Here is a 17,474-nt window from a genome sequence, read left to right on the forward strand (position 1 = left end):
GTTTTTGTATTACTTTTACATCTTTTAAAGTGCTCTTTTACGTATGAGATTTGTTTGAAAATTTTAAAGATAAAACCAAAAACCTTTCTTAAATACCTGCTTGCAGAGTGACCAAAAAGGACGTGTTTAACTTCAAGGCATGTTTGTTGGAGAAGTCAGTTGTTTTCACCAGTGTCTCCAAAGAAGGGCGGCTCACCTCCGTGAAAGGTGGCCGTGACAAACGAGTCTCCAGCCAACAGGGCGCCACTGCGTGGAGAAGTGGCTCAGCCTGTGCTTCACATACGCGTGTCTGTCAGTTTGTCTCCTGTACAAGCAGGTACATGAGTTCATGGGTTAAACATACAGTTTTAAACGTTAAATATTAAAGGAAGAAATAAGAAGTAGCTGGTTTGAATCTTGTATGAGTGAAGTGCTTTGGGTTTCAGTAGAATAAATAGAAGGAAATCATGTTTTGAGAGCATGGGTTGAGTACGGAAGGAAGATGTGCGCCTAGATCAACTAATTAGAACTCTGCCTGCCCTTTAGGATTTGGTAATGTTACCAGAGAAAAGGAAGAAAAGCTGTTATGCACGGATTCAATAAATAAATAATCGACTTGAGCTTCAAAAGACAGCTAGGGGCTGAGAGGCTCCGGCTGACATGAGAAGTGCAGTGGAAGCAACCTTGGAGAAGTTTATGTTTGCATTATGCTGCCTAAAGAGAGGCTGTGTTTCAGAAAGACACCTTCGCGCCGACAGGCGTCTGCCGTCGCCGGGAGTCCGGCGCCCCCCAGCGCCCCCCAGCGCCGCCCTGTAACGCGATCCTCCTCCGGGACTGGCCGAGGGCTGCGTGTTCCGGGAGCCGCTCGCAGGGCTGCCCAGCTCCGCTCGGCCCCGCGGCTCCGCTTCCAGCAGCGGATGGAGCGATGGGCCCAGACTTGGCGGCTGGACCGCTTGCTCGCTCCTGGCCGCGCGGTGCCGGCCGGCGCTGCCCCGCCCTAGCCGCTGCCTTTGCTTGAGGAGCGCCGTCCGCTGCATGCGCTTGACGCTGGACCACGGTCCTGTAAGCCCACACGCGGGCCCTGCTCCGCAGTGGTGCATTGCCCCATCTGCTGAGACGAAGCCTTCTTTTACCCTGGAATTCCCGATGCGCTGCCCGCCTGTGTAACTGGAAGAGGATTTTCACTTTTCAAACAACTTTATGGTTCTGCTCTGTTGGACTAGAAAAGGTGAATAATGATGAGTTGAAATAAATATATTTGCTCTAGGTGCAGTTCTCTTTTCCATCTTCCAGAATTGACCACTGAGAAGTTTCATCTCTATTCTTCCCTCCATAATTTTCCTGCATATGTTCTCAATTTATTCCCTTTTATCCTCTCCTCCCAAATCTTTCCTGCTCTTAATTGAGCCAGCATGTGTCTGTCTCATTTGGAAAGAACTAATTTAGCTTTGGAGTGTGGTTCCAGTTTACTCTGCGCTGGCAAACTGTGTTTCTTCTGCTCATCATTGCCGGGCTTTGTATTGCGTGCCTCCCAGGTGGCTGATGTTCTCAGCCTCAGGCCCTGGAAGCACTTTTGTTTTCCCAAAGCACACCCTCCAGTGGTACAGCAGAGCTGGGCCCTTGGAAGCCTTCCTGAGCAGCGACTAACTAATCAGCACCTAGGAGGCATTATGGAATGATAGAGTAAACCAGAATTTAGGGTTCAAATGGGCCCGGGGTTCAAATCCTACTTCCTTGTCTTTAATATGGGGACAATAAACCTGAATGGAATTGACTGAATTGACATTTAGATTAAATAATATGTGTGAAGTGCAAATCTTTTATTGTTATAATTTTCAAGCTTTATACCACAAAAGAAGAGCAAAAAAATGCTGAAAGGATGTGCTGATTGAAAAGGTTCACTGCTGCGTGAGAAAGTTTTTGCGGATTCTGTCATGTCCATGGAGGAGAGAACTGCTTTCTCTGTTTCAAGTCCTTTCTTGGGCAGAGGGAAGTAGCCTAAGACTCCTGGAATTTCGATATATGAGATAAGAAGATCAGCATGGTATATTTTTTGTCATAATCATGAAATGAGTACTTTGGTAATGAAAAGTTGAAGTTGGTGGTTGGTAGTTGCATAGAAACAACATATATGGTCCATACATCTTCATAGTAATTTTTATTAAGCATTTTGTTAATTTTATATGCTTGCAACTATCAAAATAAGTCTTACTCTAAAAACTACAAGACCAATTCTTGAACCTGGGACATTGCATTGTGCAGCAGTCAGGGCGTAGATCCAGAGGGCCCTTCGTGCCTGTAACCGTCCCTGTGTCATTCTATCGTGACGGTTTCTGGCAGATGGCAACAGAACCTTAGAGAAGAATCAAGTGCCAGGGAGTTCAATAAAATGCTACCGAAGGTCCCATCTGGACCTAAGATTTTGCTTCTTAGGTGTTTCAAAGAAGACATTAGCACTCGTTAGACACACTCTTCTGGAGTAATGAACAAATGGAGAGGACATCGTCGATGTAGCTGTGAAGAGCCTTCCACTGTATGTGGAAAGAAAGCCTAGTGGTTGGTTCTCAGGTTCTCTGCCGGGCCTGCCTGAGAGCCTGGTGCCGCTAGGGATGATGTGTGTGTGGCCTTGGGCGAGTTCTCCACTTGTTGGTGTCTCAGTTTCCTAATCTGTAAAATGAGGATGCTAATAGTGTTCACCCCATAGGGTTATTCTGAATATTAATGAGTTAAGGCATGTTAAATACTTAGGAAAGTGTCTGGCTCTGCCAAGCACTATGGAAGTTTTTGCTTTTATTATTATGTTTATGATGAAGGACAGGAGCTACAAACTCGAATACTGCAGGAAAGTGGCTGGCAACGTAATGTGACAGAAGCAGCTTGAAAGAAAGACAAACCCATGTGAGTGGAATGACGGGAGCAGCTGGCCTCCAGCGTGGGGTCTGGGACGTGAGGAGGGAGGGGATCAGCCCCATGGGCCAGCAGGCCACTGAGCTGAGTGCTGCCTTGTGGAATGTGGGCCTAATGTTAATGAGCTTGCTATATCTTTCAAGAAAATACAGAAGTCAAAAATGAAATTTCCTAACTTTTAAATATTAGCAGCCAATTAAATGTTTTAAAAGTGAAAGGCGGAACCGCACCATATTTGTAGGTTACCTTTAGCCCAGACCTTCCGGTTTGTGATCTTGATTAGAGAAATGGTATAAAAACTGAGAAATATATGTAAAGTGTATAAAAATTGGTCCTTTACTTTTTTTGGGTCCAAAATCCTTGACATAGGAATACATTTTCATGTAAGCAATATCATGAAGGACCACAGTAACTGCGTTAAGATAAAAATTCTGAAAAAGAAAAAGCCAATCAACCTTTGAAAGCTAAGGCAAATGGGGCCTGGGTAAATTTAACAGCAGAGTCAAGAGTTTTTGTTAAACCACATTTAAATATGTATGTATTGTCACCATAACAGTGGAAACAATGTAAATAACATTCAATGCTATAAATGTCCAAAGTGCTTAGTAAATGTTAATTAGTAGTATTGTTACAATTTCCTTGATTTTTTTCTTTACAAGTTTTTAAAATTTTAACCTTAAAAATATTTTTAAATATAAAAATATTTTTCTCAATGATAGATTAAAAAAACTTCACTATACTTTAAGGTTGATTATGATTAATCAGGGTTTTAAGTTTAGAAAAATGCAAAACTACTCCCCTAAATTTTAATTTGATTCCATCTATAAAGATGTCATTGTGTATTCAAAGCAAATATCATGTAGCAAATAGTCTACAACCGTTTAGAAAATCTCGCTCCTCATGCTGTGTATTTTAGTAAAGCAAATCTTTCAGAATTCAAATTACCAAATGAAAATTTCTGGTAATGAACACAGCATCTTTAGGAGCCTGTTCAATAATCAGAAGCCCTGCTCAGCTTTAGTTGATTCCGTTTTATCCCAGGGCCGTTAGCTTCTGCTTTAGAATGTTAGTTGCTGGTTAGGAAATGTGATGTTCTTAGAATTCCCAGGACTGGGGAGACTGGGCCTCAGGTGGACTCAGGACTTCAATGGAACAGACTCCAAAACCATCTTGATTACATTAGAAAATGCATAAGCTTAGGGCTGTTTTGATGATTGAGGACTTCCCCAAAAGTTTTAAATTCACAAGTATGTCCAGAGTGAAGTTTTAAATATTTAATTTAAGGGCATTTCCTTTATGTACGAAGCTTGCCTTCCCCTCCAAATAATACAAAACTAGAGGGATAAGCTGAGGGTGGGAAATGGGAAGTCGACTTGAGCTCAGACATGAGAAAATTTATCCAGCTGATAAAAATTTCATCTTGTTCAAGAAGAAAATAGGATTCCTTCAGCTCTTTCCAATTTCTATTCCAGCTAGATTTTTTTTTAATTTAACCATCAGGGGTTACTTTGACGTTTGAAACAGAATTTTTCATAACTTTTTTACGACTGACATAACTTGTTGGCTTTGAATTATCACATAACAGTAGCGAATAGGCCTGAACTCCCTAGACGTTTCCACCACTTGACGTGATTGAAGTGAAGCATGAGGGGACCCAGCCAAACTATATCCAAATTCAGACTTACCCCAGTTGTTGACCTGTTGGGGAGAGAAATGGAACTAAAAGTTGAAATGCATTTCCTGTTTAATTGCCTACTTAACAAGTCAGGGTAGACTGTTTCAACAAATGTCCCCAGTTTTGGGGGCTTAACACGATACAGCCTCCCTGCCTTCACAACTCAGGCCAGCACAGTCCTGGAGAGGACTGGAAGAGGCTGTTCTGGAAGGCCGGGTGAGTGTTCATGGAGCCCAGGCGAGGAGAGTGGGTGAAGGGACGGTGAGGAGAGGCTGTGGGGGGTAAAGGCCTCTGGCTGTCAGCACGTTGTCCAGGGGTGAGCCACCCTGATATTTGAGAGTCATCCTTCAATGAAACCAACTTGCGGGAGAATTAGCTTAGGAGATAAAAGAATCCCATTTGGCACATGTTAACTTGGGGGTCCCCAGTGGGACAAACAGTTGAAGATACCCAGCAGGTAGTTACAGGAACCTGGAGATATGGACCTGTGATGCGGAGCCCTCCCTTAAAGCACCAGACAGGGTGCAGGGCCAGAGTGGCAGGCCAAGAACAGACTCTCCAAGAACACGCCACCGGAAGGGAGGAAAGTGACCCCAGAGGAGGGGGATGGAACGGTCTGAGAAGGCCAAGGCAGGGAAGGGAGCGAGAAGTGTCCCAGAGGGATGTGGGACCCAGGTGTAGCAGAGCCCAGCGCAGCCCACTGAGAGAGCCTGGCAATCAGGATGGTGCGGATGGCTTAGCAAAAGCAACTTCAGCAGGGAGGTGGGAACAGAAGCCAAACTGCGAAGATCAAAGCGTAATAGGCTTGCTTTTCCAGATTTCAGCACTGAGCCTCCACCAAAGAGGTGAGCATTAGCATCCTCATCTCTGAGCCTCATTATCCTCATCTGCAAAATAGGGATGAATAATTGCCTATTGGTGCCAGGATCCGTGTGGGTCTCGTCTCGGTTTCCTATAGCAGCCTGAACTTAGATGGTGTAGGCTGATCAAGTTAGTGACTGGAACAGTGTTTTCTACGCTAGACCCTGCATTTCACTTCCTACTGCGGATTCTATAAATAAGATGAAGGGCAGCGTCACACAAGAACAGCTTTTGGGGATAGCTGCAGTATGAGGCAGCAAAGCTGTGTTTCTCGCTCCAGTTGGAGAGCTAGTGCATACGTGAAAAATGAAATAACAGTACACGTCTGGTGCGAGAAAGACCAATCTGTTTTGCCTTTGTGGAGTAAGAAAGGTTGGTGAATGTCCTGGTTTGTCGACTGGATGGATAATGCAGACAGTGAAAATAAGTGACAAAAAAAGAGGGAAAAATTTGAAGAATCAAGAAAATTTGTTGAGTTTTACCTGGGTATCCTGGTGGAGAGGGTAGGGGCTCAGAAATATGGTATGCTCAGGAGGCAAGGGCTGCAGTTCTCAGAGTCACTGGGGTAAGAGTGTGCATTAATTAAATCGAAGGGAGGAAATGAGATTTCCCAGGAGACACGTGTAGGCAGAGACAGGGCTACATAGCCTAGAACTCTGGAAAGCCCCACAGTCAAGGAAACAAAAATGCAAACAAGAGCCAGGACTGTCGTCTATGGTTGTGTAGGCTGTGCACTGCACAACTCACTGCTGGGAATGGTACCCCGTGGGGAAAGAAGAAAGAGGAGGCAGAGAAGAACACAGCAACCAAGGAAGTAGGAGGAGTACCAGAAAAGAGCATTCTCAGTATTTCAAGAGGGAGGAGGGTGCTCAAGTCTGGCAGAAGTTGAGGTAGCAGAGAGCAAATTTTGGAAGAGAAGGAGAAAGTCAAAGGAAGTTTGTTTTTGTTTGTCTACTCGTCTTTTAAAGGATGAGGGAGTGTTCTTGGGTGTATGGTAGGCAAAGGGGATGAAAGTAGTGTAGGAAGAGTGAGGAATGAGAGAGGAGACGTGGATATGTTGTTATTGGACCCTGCAGTTCCCAGGAGAGGTGTTAGCTAACAGATTAGTTTAAGTAAGTAACTGAGAGCTTCATGTCTAGAGAGACCAGGCAGGAGGCAGACCGTCTTATCTGAGGGGCAGAGAATCCGGCCGGACAGAGGTTCCAAGCGCCAGTGAGCCAGGGCATCTGGAGGCCATCATGCTGCAGCAGACATCCAGCCAGGCTCAGGATGGGTCTAACATCGATGTTTCTGGCTTCAAAGGGAGAGAGAAACATCACAATAATGTTGAGAATAACAGAACATCAGTTAAAAAGGAGACAGTGGATGCTGAGCAACTAGGTGTTCCTGTTAATTTATTCCATCGCTTCAATGGCATCTTTCACAAATAATTTTTATAAAGTGTTTTATTCAATAAAATGGTAAATTGACTTAAGGTGATTATCTTCATCAGCTCAGACTGCTGTAACAAAATACCATAGACTGAGTGGCTTAAACAAACTTTATTTCTCATGTCCTGGAGGCTGGGAGGTCCAAGATCCGAGTGCGGGCCAACGTGGCATCTGCTGCAGGCTCTCTTCCTGGTCCAGCGAGATGGCTGCCTTCCCACTGCATCCTCTACAGCGGAGAGCGAGCATCTCTCTCTTGACTCTTCCTTTAAGGGCACTAATCCCACTATGAGAGTCCCACCCTCATGATCTAATTACCTCCCAAGGCTCCACCTCCAATACCATCACATTGGGGATTAGGTTTCAAGATAGGAGTTTTGAGGATCAAAAACAAAATACAAATAGGTTACTGATATAATTTAAACATTCTGGTGTGTTCTTTATTTCATCTATATGTTCTTTTCTGCTCTGAGATACAATAAACTGCTTCTTAGGATGCATAGAAAGCATGTTACACAATTCTCCTTCTTGCTATTGCACAAAATTGGCCATGTCTGACCAAAATTCAAATCCCAGAACATTTTCCAAATGCAAAATGAAAACATTTACATATTCTGCCTTTCTCTCAGGCAACGGGGTAGCCACAAGAAATGACACAACACAGTTTTATTGTCAAACTCCAGACTATGCAGTGAAAAACTGAGGTATGTTTAAAAATCATCTTGTTTTACTGCTCCTTCTGATCAGTTCTCTCCAGTGACTCTTCATCCGAAAAGTGAAAAAAAAACCAAGCAAAAAACAAAAACTATGTAATTCTGACTGCTTTTTGTTTGGATTCTAAACTGGAAAAAAAAAAAAAACAAAACATGAACATGATTTCAGCTAAACATACTTTTTTTTAAAAAAATTCCTGTCTACTAACTTCATTTTTTTTTTAACAAACAGAACCCAAAAGCCCTCATTTAACCTCAATGCTACAGGGTGCTAATGGTTAGATATAATATGATAGACAGCCATAATATTTTGTGTAAATGAATTCAGGAGTACGGACGTAGATCTTAAAATTCATCTAGCAATGTCACCTGGAGTGTAAGCCCCGTGAATAATTAGAAGAGGCAGTTGTCTTCACATATGGTTTGAAAAAAACCTAGCGGTCTCCCCAAAAATAGATTCCCAAACAGTTTACCAGATCCTGGCATGTGCCACGATCTGCCCTTGAGTTAGAAGACCTAAGACTCCAATGACAGGTATCCATTTTATCTTGCAGGACTGTTTTATGCTTATCAATTAAGTAGGACCACTGAATCAGTTCATTAAATTCGTACCTAACCAGACACTAGCCCCGATACAATCAGAACATAAGTGGAACGTACGTGTTTTCCATGAAGATGCGGCAGCAAGTCCATCAAATGGGCTTTGCACACGCTGCCCTTTCTGCCTGGAAGGCATGCACGTCCATGGTTCCTCACTTGGCCAGCTCCTGCTTATTCTTCAGGGGTCAGCTTGGAGCTCACGTCTAGGAAGCCTTCTCTATCTCCCTTCCCTTTCTCCCAGTCTGTGTGAAATGCCTTTCCTGGCCTGTCTGAACCAGGGAACATGCCACATGGGATTAGGATTGTTAACTTGTCTTCCTGACAGACTGAGTCCCTCTGGGGGCAGAGAAGATAGATGACATCTTTTCTCTCCAAACACTTAGGGCCCGCCAACATAAAATATGTTGAATACGTGAATGAACCACTTGGAAATGAAACTTGAGGGGTGCTGAAATGTCGTCCATTTGGTAGTTTTACGTAGGGCAGGCCCTGCGCTCTAAGAAAACGGCAGACTACTCCAAGTGTGGCAGGAGGTGGCCTGGACTGAGTCGATTTCTGTTAGCCGTAACCCTTGCCTACTGCCTCACCTGTGCTGAGGACCACCCTCGTGGGAAGGATGTGTGGCATTTAACTGCAGGCTTGGAGAAGAAAACAGATCCCCAGAGGCAAAAATCTCTAGGGAAAATGAGATAAGGGAGAAAAGAGAATTAGAGGCCAAACAGTCCAACAAGTTGACCTGAGATATGTGAGTGCTGACTGATGCTGTGATGCTGTGTGGGGGGTCGGGGCAGGTAGGGAGAAACATGAAGGTCTCTATTTCTCCAGCTGGTACCTTGGGTTTAAACCAAGGGTCAGCATACAGGAAACTGGTTCGTTTTCTCCTCCAGCCCACATACCTGCCTCAGAGCACCTTCCCACCTGGAGCTGTTCCCTGCCTGGGGCACCCCGTCCGGTTGGAGAGGGGCAGACTCCTCCATGGTCTGTACTGGCCACCTCTGAAGACATAGATGAAAAGCTGTGGCCATGTTGAGAATTTACTTTTAAAATGTTCCCAGGCAGCTAAAAGCAGCCACCAAGTAGGGTGATCACTCAGGCCCCGTGGGAATCCTTACAACTCTCACCACCCCAAGAAGCAGTGCCATCGGTTATTACGCTTTTAAAACTTCCCAGTGTTAGTTACAGTGATAATTATTTCACTTACTTTTACCTCACATTTGCCCAGAAAGGATTTTAAGTAGCTAATTGCTATTCTTAATTAAAGGAGAAGGTAAAAAACATCAGTGTTCCCATCTACTTTTCCTACATCTTGTATTTTCCCTTTTTGTACTTGTTTTATTTCTGATCGTGTTTTTCTTTTAATATTAATCTCTTTGAACTTATTGAATGCAAAAGAAGAGAAAGTGGAATTCTGTCAGAAGAACAGAATACCTTTTTTCCAAGTGTGACGTCAGCAGAGTTATAATCTGTTACTGAATCTTAGTTACCTGGACATCCAGGTTAACATATTGGGAGTGGAACCTATACAAAGAACCTGATATCTGAGAACTGCCCTTCTAATTATTAGCCACGTGATGGATTTTATATCCATGACTGAATTTCCATTTGCCATCATCCAGTGCAGTAGGACAGGTTCAGACTAGCCTGAATTGTCTGGAGACAGCAGGGAGCTAACTAACTGGACGAGGGGGAGTCTAAATTAACACTCTGAACTTGTAAAGAATGGCCCACACTGACAGGAGTGCATAAGTCATGTAAAACTTCTCGTGTACCCTCTGTACCTTTCTTCCTCCAGCGGATTGAGCAGCAAGATCCTGGCCAGGGCAGCAGACAGTCACCTGGCTGAAGTTGTCACAGCTGCACTGGTCACCCCTGCCCTTGGCACTCTCTCACGGTTGGAGAATGGCTTTTCGTTGTGTGACCTGTGAGCCCTGCGCAGTTGTTCCTAATGGGTGCCATCCTGAATGGCTGCGTGTCACGTCTGTGCAGTCTGCACCGTGCTCTCACCTCCAGTCCTGGCCAGGCTGGGCTGCAGACTTGTGATGTGATGCCAGGCACACTGGGAATACAGTGCCACTGAAGGCGTATGACTGCCTGATTTATAGGTGTTTTTCTGTGCAAGAGGGAAAATTTTAACATGTTTAAGTTTTGCATAAAATATATGTCAGGCTGAGGGATCTAGTTGAGGGGGCAGTGTGCCCACTAGTTAGGACCACAGGCCCTGGAGCCAGACTGCCTGCATCTGAATTCTCCTTTCACAGTTTATTAGCTGTATGTCCTTGGGCAAGTAACTTAAGTTCTTTGGCTTCAGTCTCCTCCTCTGTAAAATAGTGCTCAGCATGTGCCAGGAACACTGAAATGTTACTTGCTGTAATTAGTACTAATATTATTATAGGCATTGAAGCCAAGAGGTGCAAATGGCAATTTTAAAAGGTTCTGTCTCTCTTTTTTAAAAATAAAGCAGTGTATAAAAATAATTTACAAAGGTTAAGAAAATGATCAACTAGTACCTCTTGAAGCTAAAAAGTTACTTTTGTTGAGAAAGCATTAGAAACACTCACCCTTAAGCATGATTTTACAAAGGCTGTAAGTATCTGAAATGATGATTTAATGTTCAGAAAATGTTCTTTGTTTCTCAAACTGAAGTTTTTATAGAGTGTGAGAAATAGATGAGAGTCAAATCATTAGCCTCGAGTGTAGGCTTAGGAGATTGTAATCTTCTGATAGAATCTGTGGATTTGGTTTTTCCAGTATAGAGGCACACTCATTTTAATATTATAGTCATCCTGCTCAGATCTTTTCTGGTCCCAAGGCCACCACTCCATTGTAGCAAGGAGCTTTGTGTAATAGAAAAGGGGAAATTCTTCCAAGTCCTGCTGATTATGATACAGGAACAGTTCCTAGTTCTCCTGTCCATGAATGTCATAGCTTTGAACAAAGTTTCATACCAATTAAAACTATAGATTGTAAATTGTAAGTTTTTTCCAGATTCTAGTGTATATTTATAAAGATTCTGAGATTTATGCTGTGGGAAAATGCTCTCTTCATCTTTCCCTTGGGAGACGTGTGTGTGTGCGCGTACACAGCTGTAGGAGACTGGAGCTTTAGGGTTCTTAAAAATAAAGAGGACGGGACAGTAAAAAGATCAGGGGTGTCAGGTTTGGGCGAAGGAAGGATGAATGGGTGGAGCTCAGAGGATTTTGAGGGCAGTGAAACTACTGTACCGTATGATACTACAATGGCAGATGCATGTCATTGTACATTTGTCCAAACCCATAGAATATGCAACACCACGAGTGAACCCTGATGTAAACTCCAGCCCCTGAGTGATGCTGATGGCTCAGTGGAGGTTCATGCGTTGTACTGCACCGCTCTGGTGGGGGTGGTGTTAATGGGGGAAGCCGGGCTTGTGGGGGCCGGGGTATGTGAGAACTCTCTACTTTCTGCTCAGTTTTGCTGTGAATCTAATACTGTTCTAAAAAATAAAGTTTAAAAATATAAAATAAATAAAAGAGGATCCCTGGGGAGGTACAATGCAGTGGTCTAGAAAGGATCAGGAAATTTTGGAGATCTAGAAAGTACCCAGAAGCAAGGGGGAGGGAAGCTAGTTGGAAAAGCAAACCACTTTTAAGTTAAAATCTCTTGGATGCAGTTATAGAGTGGAGCCAGCTTTAGTGTTTGGGGAGGGAGCCTCGTGACAGGTCTAGGAAGAAACCAAGCATTCCCGTGTGGGTCTGTGTACAGGTATGAGCAGGCAGGCAGCAGGGTTTGAGATCTGAGGAAAGCATCCATAACTTTGTTTTAAAAGGTTCGGTCCTGATGCTAGACGCTTTCCCCTGGCATGCTGCACTCTCTTCTTCACAACTTTCATCTATGTTTGTTTCCTTATTTAACATTTTTCCCGTGACTTTTGAGCTCCACAAAAGAAGGGCCCGTTCTGTCTTTGTTAGCACTCTATCCCCAGCTCATAACACAGTTTCTGGAATATAGGAGATGCTCAATAGGGATTAGTTAGGTGAAATAAGTAGCAACATTACTGTTAATAATGGAACAGTGGCTTCTGTGGCGCAGATGTCGTCTATGTGCCAGGCTTGACCGACTGCAGGGAGACCCGTGCCCAGAGCCTCTGTGCGTTCTCACAGCTCCCCCGGGAGGCGGGCGTTGTCTTCCCCCTTCTCTCGCCGGACAGACTCCGCTGGGGGCCTGCTCCTTGCGGGGACCGAGACAGCCAGGCCCCGGCTCCGCGAGCTCTCATTCTAAGGGAGGACACGGACGGCGCCGTGAGAGGGGCCTGGTTCGGGCGCAGGGTTCGCTCCTTTGGATGGAATGGTCCCGGATGCCCACTGACGTTGTCGTGGGATCTGAACGACCAGAAGGAGCAGCCTTTCGAGGGACTGAAGGTGGGGACAAGCACGGCCCTTTCAAGGAGCGAAGGACCCGAGACAGACGAGGAGAGAAGATGGGCTGGCGCCTCGCGGGCGCGGTGGGGCGCTGTGTTCCGGGCGCACGGCGGCCGTGCGGGTGGCGACGCGGAGGTCCGGCCGGGGGCGCGCGGCGGGAGGCGGGGCGGGGAGCAGCCCCGAGCCCGAGGCCGCGGCGCGTGCGGGCGGGCGCTCCCCCTGCCGGGCGCGGGGAGCGGGCGCCCGGGACCGAGGCCGCCGCCGCTCCCGCCGCGCGTGTGCCCGCGGCGCCGTCCGGCGGCTCCGCGCCCGGAGCCCCGAGCCCCTGCTCAGCGCGGCGCGCGAGAGGGTCCCTGCCGGACGTCTCTCCCCAGACCCCCTCGCCCCCGGCCCTCTGCCGCCCCCGTGCGCCCGGGCCACACGTCTTCCCACCTTGCGTCCCGTGTGTGGGTTGGCGTCCGTTTTTGTTTTAAGGCAAGACTTTTCCCAGCTTCAGACCTTGTCTCCAAGCTCTTGTCGCGCCTAAACACTAAACCTTGGAGCCTGGGACAGAGTCTGAGAGAGCAGACTCTTTGTCAGTGTTCCGTAAAGGGATCGAGGAATCCTGGAGTGTCTGCGCCTCAGTAAAAAATAATGGTGCCACTTGCCCCCGTTCTCAACCATGCATTCTGGGCGAGAATAATTTCATTCCTAGCTCCAGAGCGGCAATATTTCCACGAATCCTGAAAATTAGCCAGCACACATACATTTACTACTAATAGTTATGGTATTAATCAGAATAGCAATCCAATCCCATTTTGTTCCTTTGAACTAACCTTTAAATGTACGTGTCCTCAAGTATTATCTAACCAGCCATGCTTGTTATTTCATTCAGGTTCCTTGACCAGTGCAACTAACCAGCATTATGTGGTTTGTAATGAAACCAAGGCCGTGAATTCTGGAGCTAGAGTGAGGACAAGTTTGAGGGAGTGTGAAGTGCAGTGATCAAGAGCGGGTTAGTAACGGCTTGTTCTGTCTACATGAATTATTTAATATCAGTGAAGATCCTGATGGTGAGCCCAGGATTTTCACTGGAGACCATTTGCTTAGAGAAATGTTTGTCTTGGATGTTTGTTCATAATTTTACAAATCATAGAAATATTGCAGTCTGGAGCATTGCAATTATTTTGATAAGTAAAAGATACATACGAAGATATTTTAATTTTGACAGTAATATAATTTTTCCTACTGAAAAGCAGGGTGAAAAGAACCTCTTTGTTTTTCACTTGTTTTAGACACAATATGATTTTTTTGTTCGTGTATCATTCTATGCTATAAAATTTACAGCAACATTGTAAAGGGAAACAGTGCAGAATGATGGTTTCTAACTGCAGGAGAAAATTCTGTGCTGCCTAATAAGTGCTCCTCTGATGAACAAGCGTAGTGTTTATTGTGTGTTCAGGCATTCCTCTATCTTTTATTACTAGAAGCAAATTGTATTTGTTTCCACGTTATTGATACAATTAGGAATAATGCTCATGTAAAAAGTGATGGAGGATACAAAGATTGACTGTAAAAAGAGGAGTACCCCAAAGAGGCTATGAAACTGTCATGTTTTCTATTTAATGTGATGTGAACTGTCTAAAGGCTGCAAGGTTACTTTGCAAGTCACATGATTTTACATTGCACTGATAACAAATATGAAAGAAGCATACAAAATCCATGAATGCGGGCCGGCCCCGTGGCTTGGTGGTTAAGTGCGCGCACTCCGATGCTGGTGACCCGGGTTCGGATCCCAGGCGCGCACCGAGGCACCACTTCTCCGTCCATCCTGAGGCCGAGTCCCACATACAGCAACTAGAAGGATGTGCAGCTATGACATACAACTATCTACTGGGGCTTTGGGGGGAAAAAATAAATAAATAAAATCTTTAAAAAAAAAAATACTTTAAAAAAAAAAATCCATGAATGTGATTATAGTATGAGTGCATTATGCGGATCCGATTAAGAATTCACAAAAATAATAGAAAAGCATAATTTGTCGAAGAGAAATAATTAGTTTTTGACTGGTAGCATATACAATTTGGTTCTTTGGCAGTTTTACGTGGATCTTTCACACATTAACAAATATGAAAATGATGTCTCATTGTAATGTCTTCTCAACAGCTGACAGAGGAAAGTAAATTGTTTGTCAAATATGTTTCTCAAATATGTTCACTTCTTGCTAGGAAAAAGAAAAGCCTTTCAAAATTTTTGGTCTCATAAGATTTTATAGTTTGCTAAACTAAGACTCTCTTGCGCAGAGTTTTCCAAGTAGTTATATTATACCATTACCTATTCTATCAGCAAATGCCTATTAATTTTTTTCCAAATTTATTTTTTTTTAAAGAGAAAATATTTAATCACAGTCTATGTATCTCCCAGAAGAGATGGACAATCACTACTTTGGAATTTTGAGCAGTGACTGTCTGAATCTATCTAAGGGATATAATTTTGGCACTATTGATTTAAAATGTTTCACTTCCATTCGACCAATTCCTTTGCAATGAGACCACTTCTGAGGCTTAGCAAACATAGCAACAGTAGTTCTGGGGTGACGCTGTAGAAGGAGCCCAGCCTTCTGACCGGCTAAACTTGTAGTTCAGACTTCCTATTCCCTGTGGGCCTTCTCTCTGTTGAGAGGAGGCATGGAGATTGCCTTTTGAGAAAAACCAGCTGTTGTGTATCATATTCCAATAATGGCTTCCATTAGTTTGTTCTCTGTTAATCCCATATTGAAGATGGTAAAGTATTATTTCTATGCAGTTTAGTTATCGTAGTGCATGAGTAGGAAAACATTGAAATACAGAGTATTTGTGTTACCCTGTGTTATCTTTTTGGCTACTGACTCCTGGTATGAACTTTTCAATTTTAAAGGGTTGTGAACACTCTAGAAGGACAAGCAAAGGCATATAGCCAGCGTTAAGTTATTTAATTACTGTTCTATATTTCTTCCCTCAGGTTAACTGTTCTGAACCACATCATTCTCTGTTAGTAAAAGCATTAAGTGTTATTGGACTCAGCATCATGGAGAGGTTTTCTTCAATGGCCAGTAGTTGCTGGCGTTTCAAGCCGTGCATACATCATGGTGAAGATAATAAAGCACTTCCCATTATGATGGTCGGGGCGTGCACAGCCGCCCAATGCCAGACGGTTCTGGGGCACCAATAATTATGGCCTAAGAGCTCTATCTTGTGTCAAAAGAAACCGGAGTGAAGTGGTCTCCAACTAAAACTGTACTAATTTTAAATCTATCTTGATACTTTTTCACCAAGAGGAAGCCTATATTCATAATTATGCAACACTGAATTTTTTAACTCAAGTTTTATAAAACTTCTTATGTGTTTGAATATTGCCCGTTGCCTGAATCATCAGCCACTGCAGATCTGAGAATGCTGTACCTTTTTTATAAGTCAGTTTGTTTTATGAATATTCAAATTTCTTTTTTTAATTATTTTATTAAGGTCATAATGATTTGTAACATTGTGTAATTTGAGGTGTACATTATTATTTATCAGTTTCTGTATAGACTACATCATGCTCACCACTAATAGTCTAATTTTTATCTGTCACCATATATATGTGCCCCTTTACCCTTGCCCTACTTCTTAAATTGAGTATAGAGAGAATACTCAGTAGGGAAATTGTTTGACATATTCAGGACACTCATAGAACACTAAAATGAATTTTTTGCTATAGGGAAAACTTTAAGGGGTAAGGTTATGTTAACTTTGGAAGGTGGTTGTTGGGTAATCTTGGTTACACAACATGTAGCATGTCTTAGAGATGTTGGCTAGAAGCTACATCTCATAGACTGAAAGGAGCGAGCATATGTTAGATAGATTATTCAGCATAATTCAATAAATATGAGAAGTGAATGAGAAGCATCTGTCAATATTCTTATGTGGGAGGATGTATTCCACAAATATTTGATCAGTCAGTACTATGAGCCCTGAACTGCTGTAAGAACAAGGGAAGAGAATGTGAATAAACTCTTTAAGGAGCTTGTAGTCTACTGAGAATGAAAGGAAACCTACCAAGAGGCGCAATGAGTCCTGTGGTAGGAGGGAGCTAGTAGGAGCACTTCGTCCAGATATGTCAGGTTGCAGAGACTTCCATTCCTGTGCTGGCTTTAAAGCATGGCAGCTAATTCTTTGACTCTCTTGCCGTTGAGAGCTGGGGCTTGTGCCCCTCTCCCTGAACCTGGTGCAACCGTACAGTATGGAGCCCCAGGCTGCCCTGAAGACCAGGTAGCACTGCTGTGTTTGCTGGAACACTGGCTCCTGGAGCGCTGGGGCCCCTTGTAAGAGCCCGGCCACCCTGATGCCATGCGTGGGCTCTAGGCAATCGTCCCCAGGAGGTCAGCCTTTCCATCTTCTCACTGAGGCCCCAGACACCAATGCGTGGGGACGAGCCAACCCTGCTGCGTCCTGCCCAAATGTCTGACCCACAACATCGTGATGCTATTAAATTTTGGGGTGGTTAGTTTTGTGGCAACAGACAACTGGAGCACGTTGCGTGAGGCAGTGATAGCTGAGGCTGCGCTGGAAGCAGCTGGCGAGGAGAGCGGAGACAGCGACGTGGGCAGAGTAGCCGTGGCAAAGGCTGGCACTGAAAGTTGGTCTTACACTCATGTACCCCTGTTTTCTGACATGGCTTATTTTGTTCTTGCTCTCGGACGGATTATGACGTCACAGCATAACATCTGAAAATGAAGATTTAATAGCAGCGAATGACAAGTTTCCGCGTCCATGTGAGCGGCAGACAGCAGGCACCCTTACCTGGAGGACCGCCCCCGTCTCTCCTCTGGAGACTTGCTTTCCTCTGACCTTTCCTTTCTCTGGAGGGAGAGGAGCCTAAGAAACATGTTGTATGTGAAGATAACTATTTGCCACTA

The 17,474-nt window shown here is 44.3% G+C and overlaps 1 protein-coding gene across 1 annotated transcript in view; it reads left to right on the top strand.

Moving 5' to 3' along the window:
- Positions 1-795: 795 nt before the first annotated feature.
- Positions 796-17,474, top strand: part of PXDNL (peroxidasin like) — a gene marked incomplete at its 5' end in the record, with an annotated part of 397,680 nt that continues 381,001 nt past the window's right edge. The window contains 1 exon segment of the mRNA XM_004435754.2: positions 796-1,041. Within this exon segment, the coding sequence (XP_004435811.2) occupies positions 796-1,041 (246 nt within the window).

The sequence above is a fragment of the Ceratotherium simum genome, chromosome 31 (assembly GCF_057802395.1).
Source record: "Ceratotherium simum simum isolate JZ-2026a chromosome 31, ASM5780239v1, whole genome shotgun sequence".
NCBI lineage: Eukaryota > Metazoa > Chordata > Mammalia > Perissodactyla > Rhinocerotidae > Ceratotherium > Ceratotherium simum.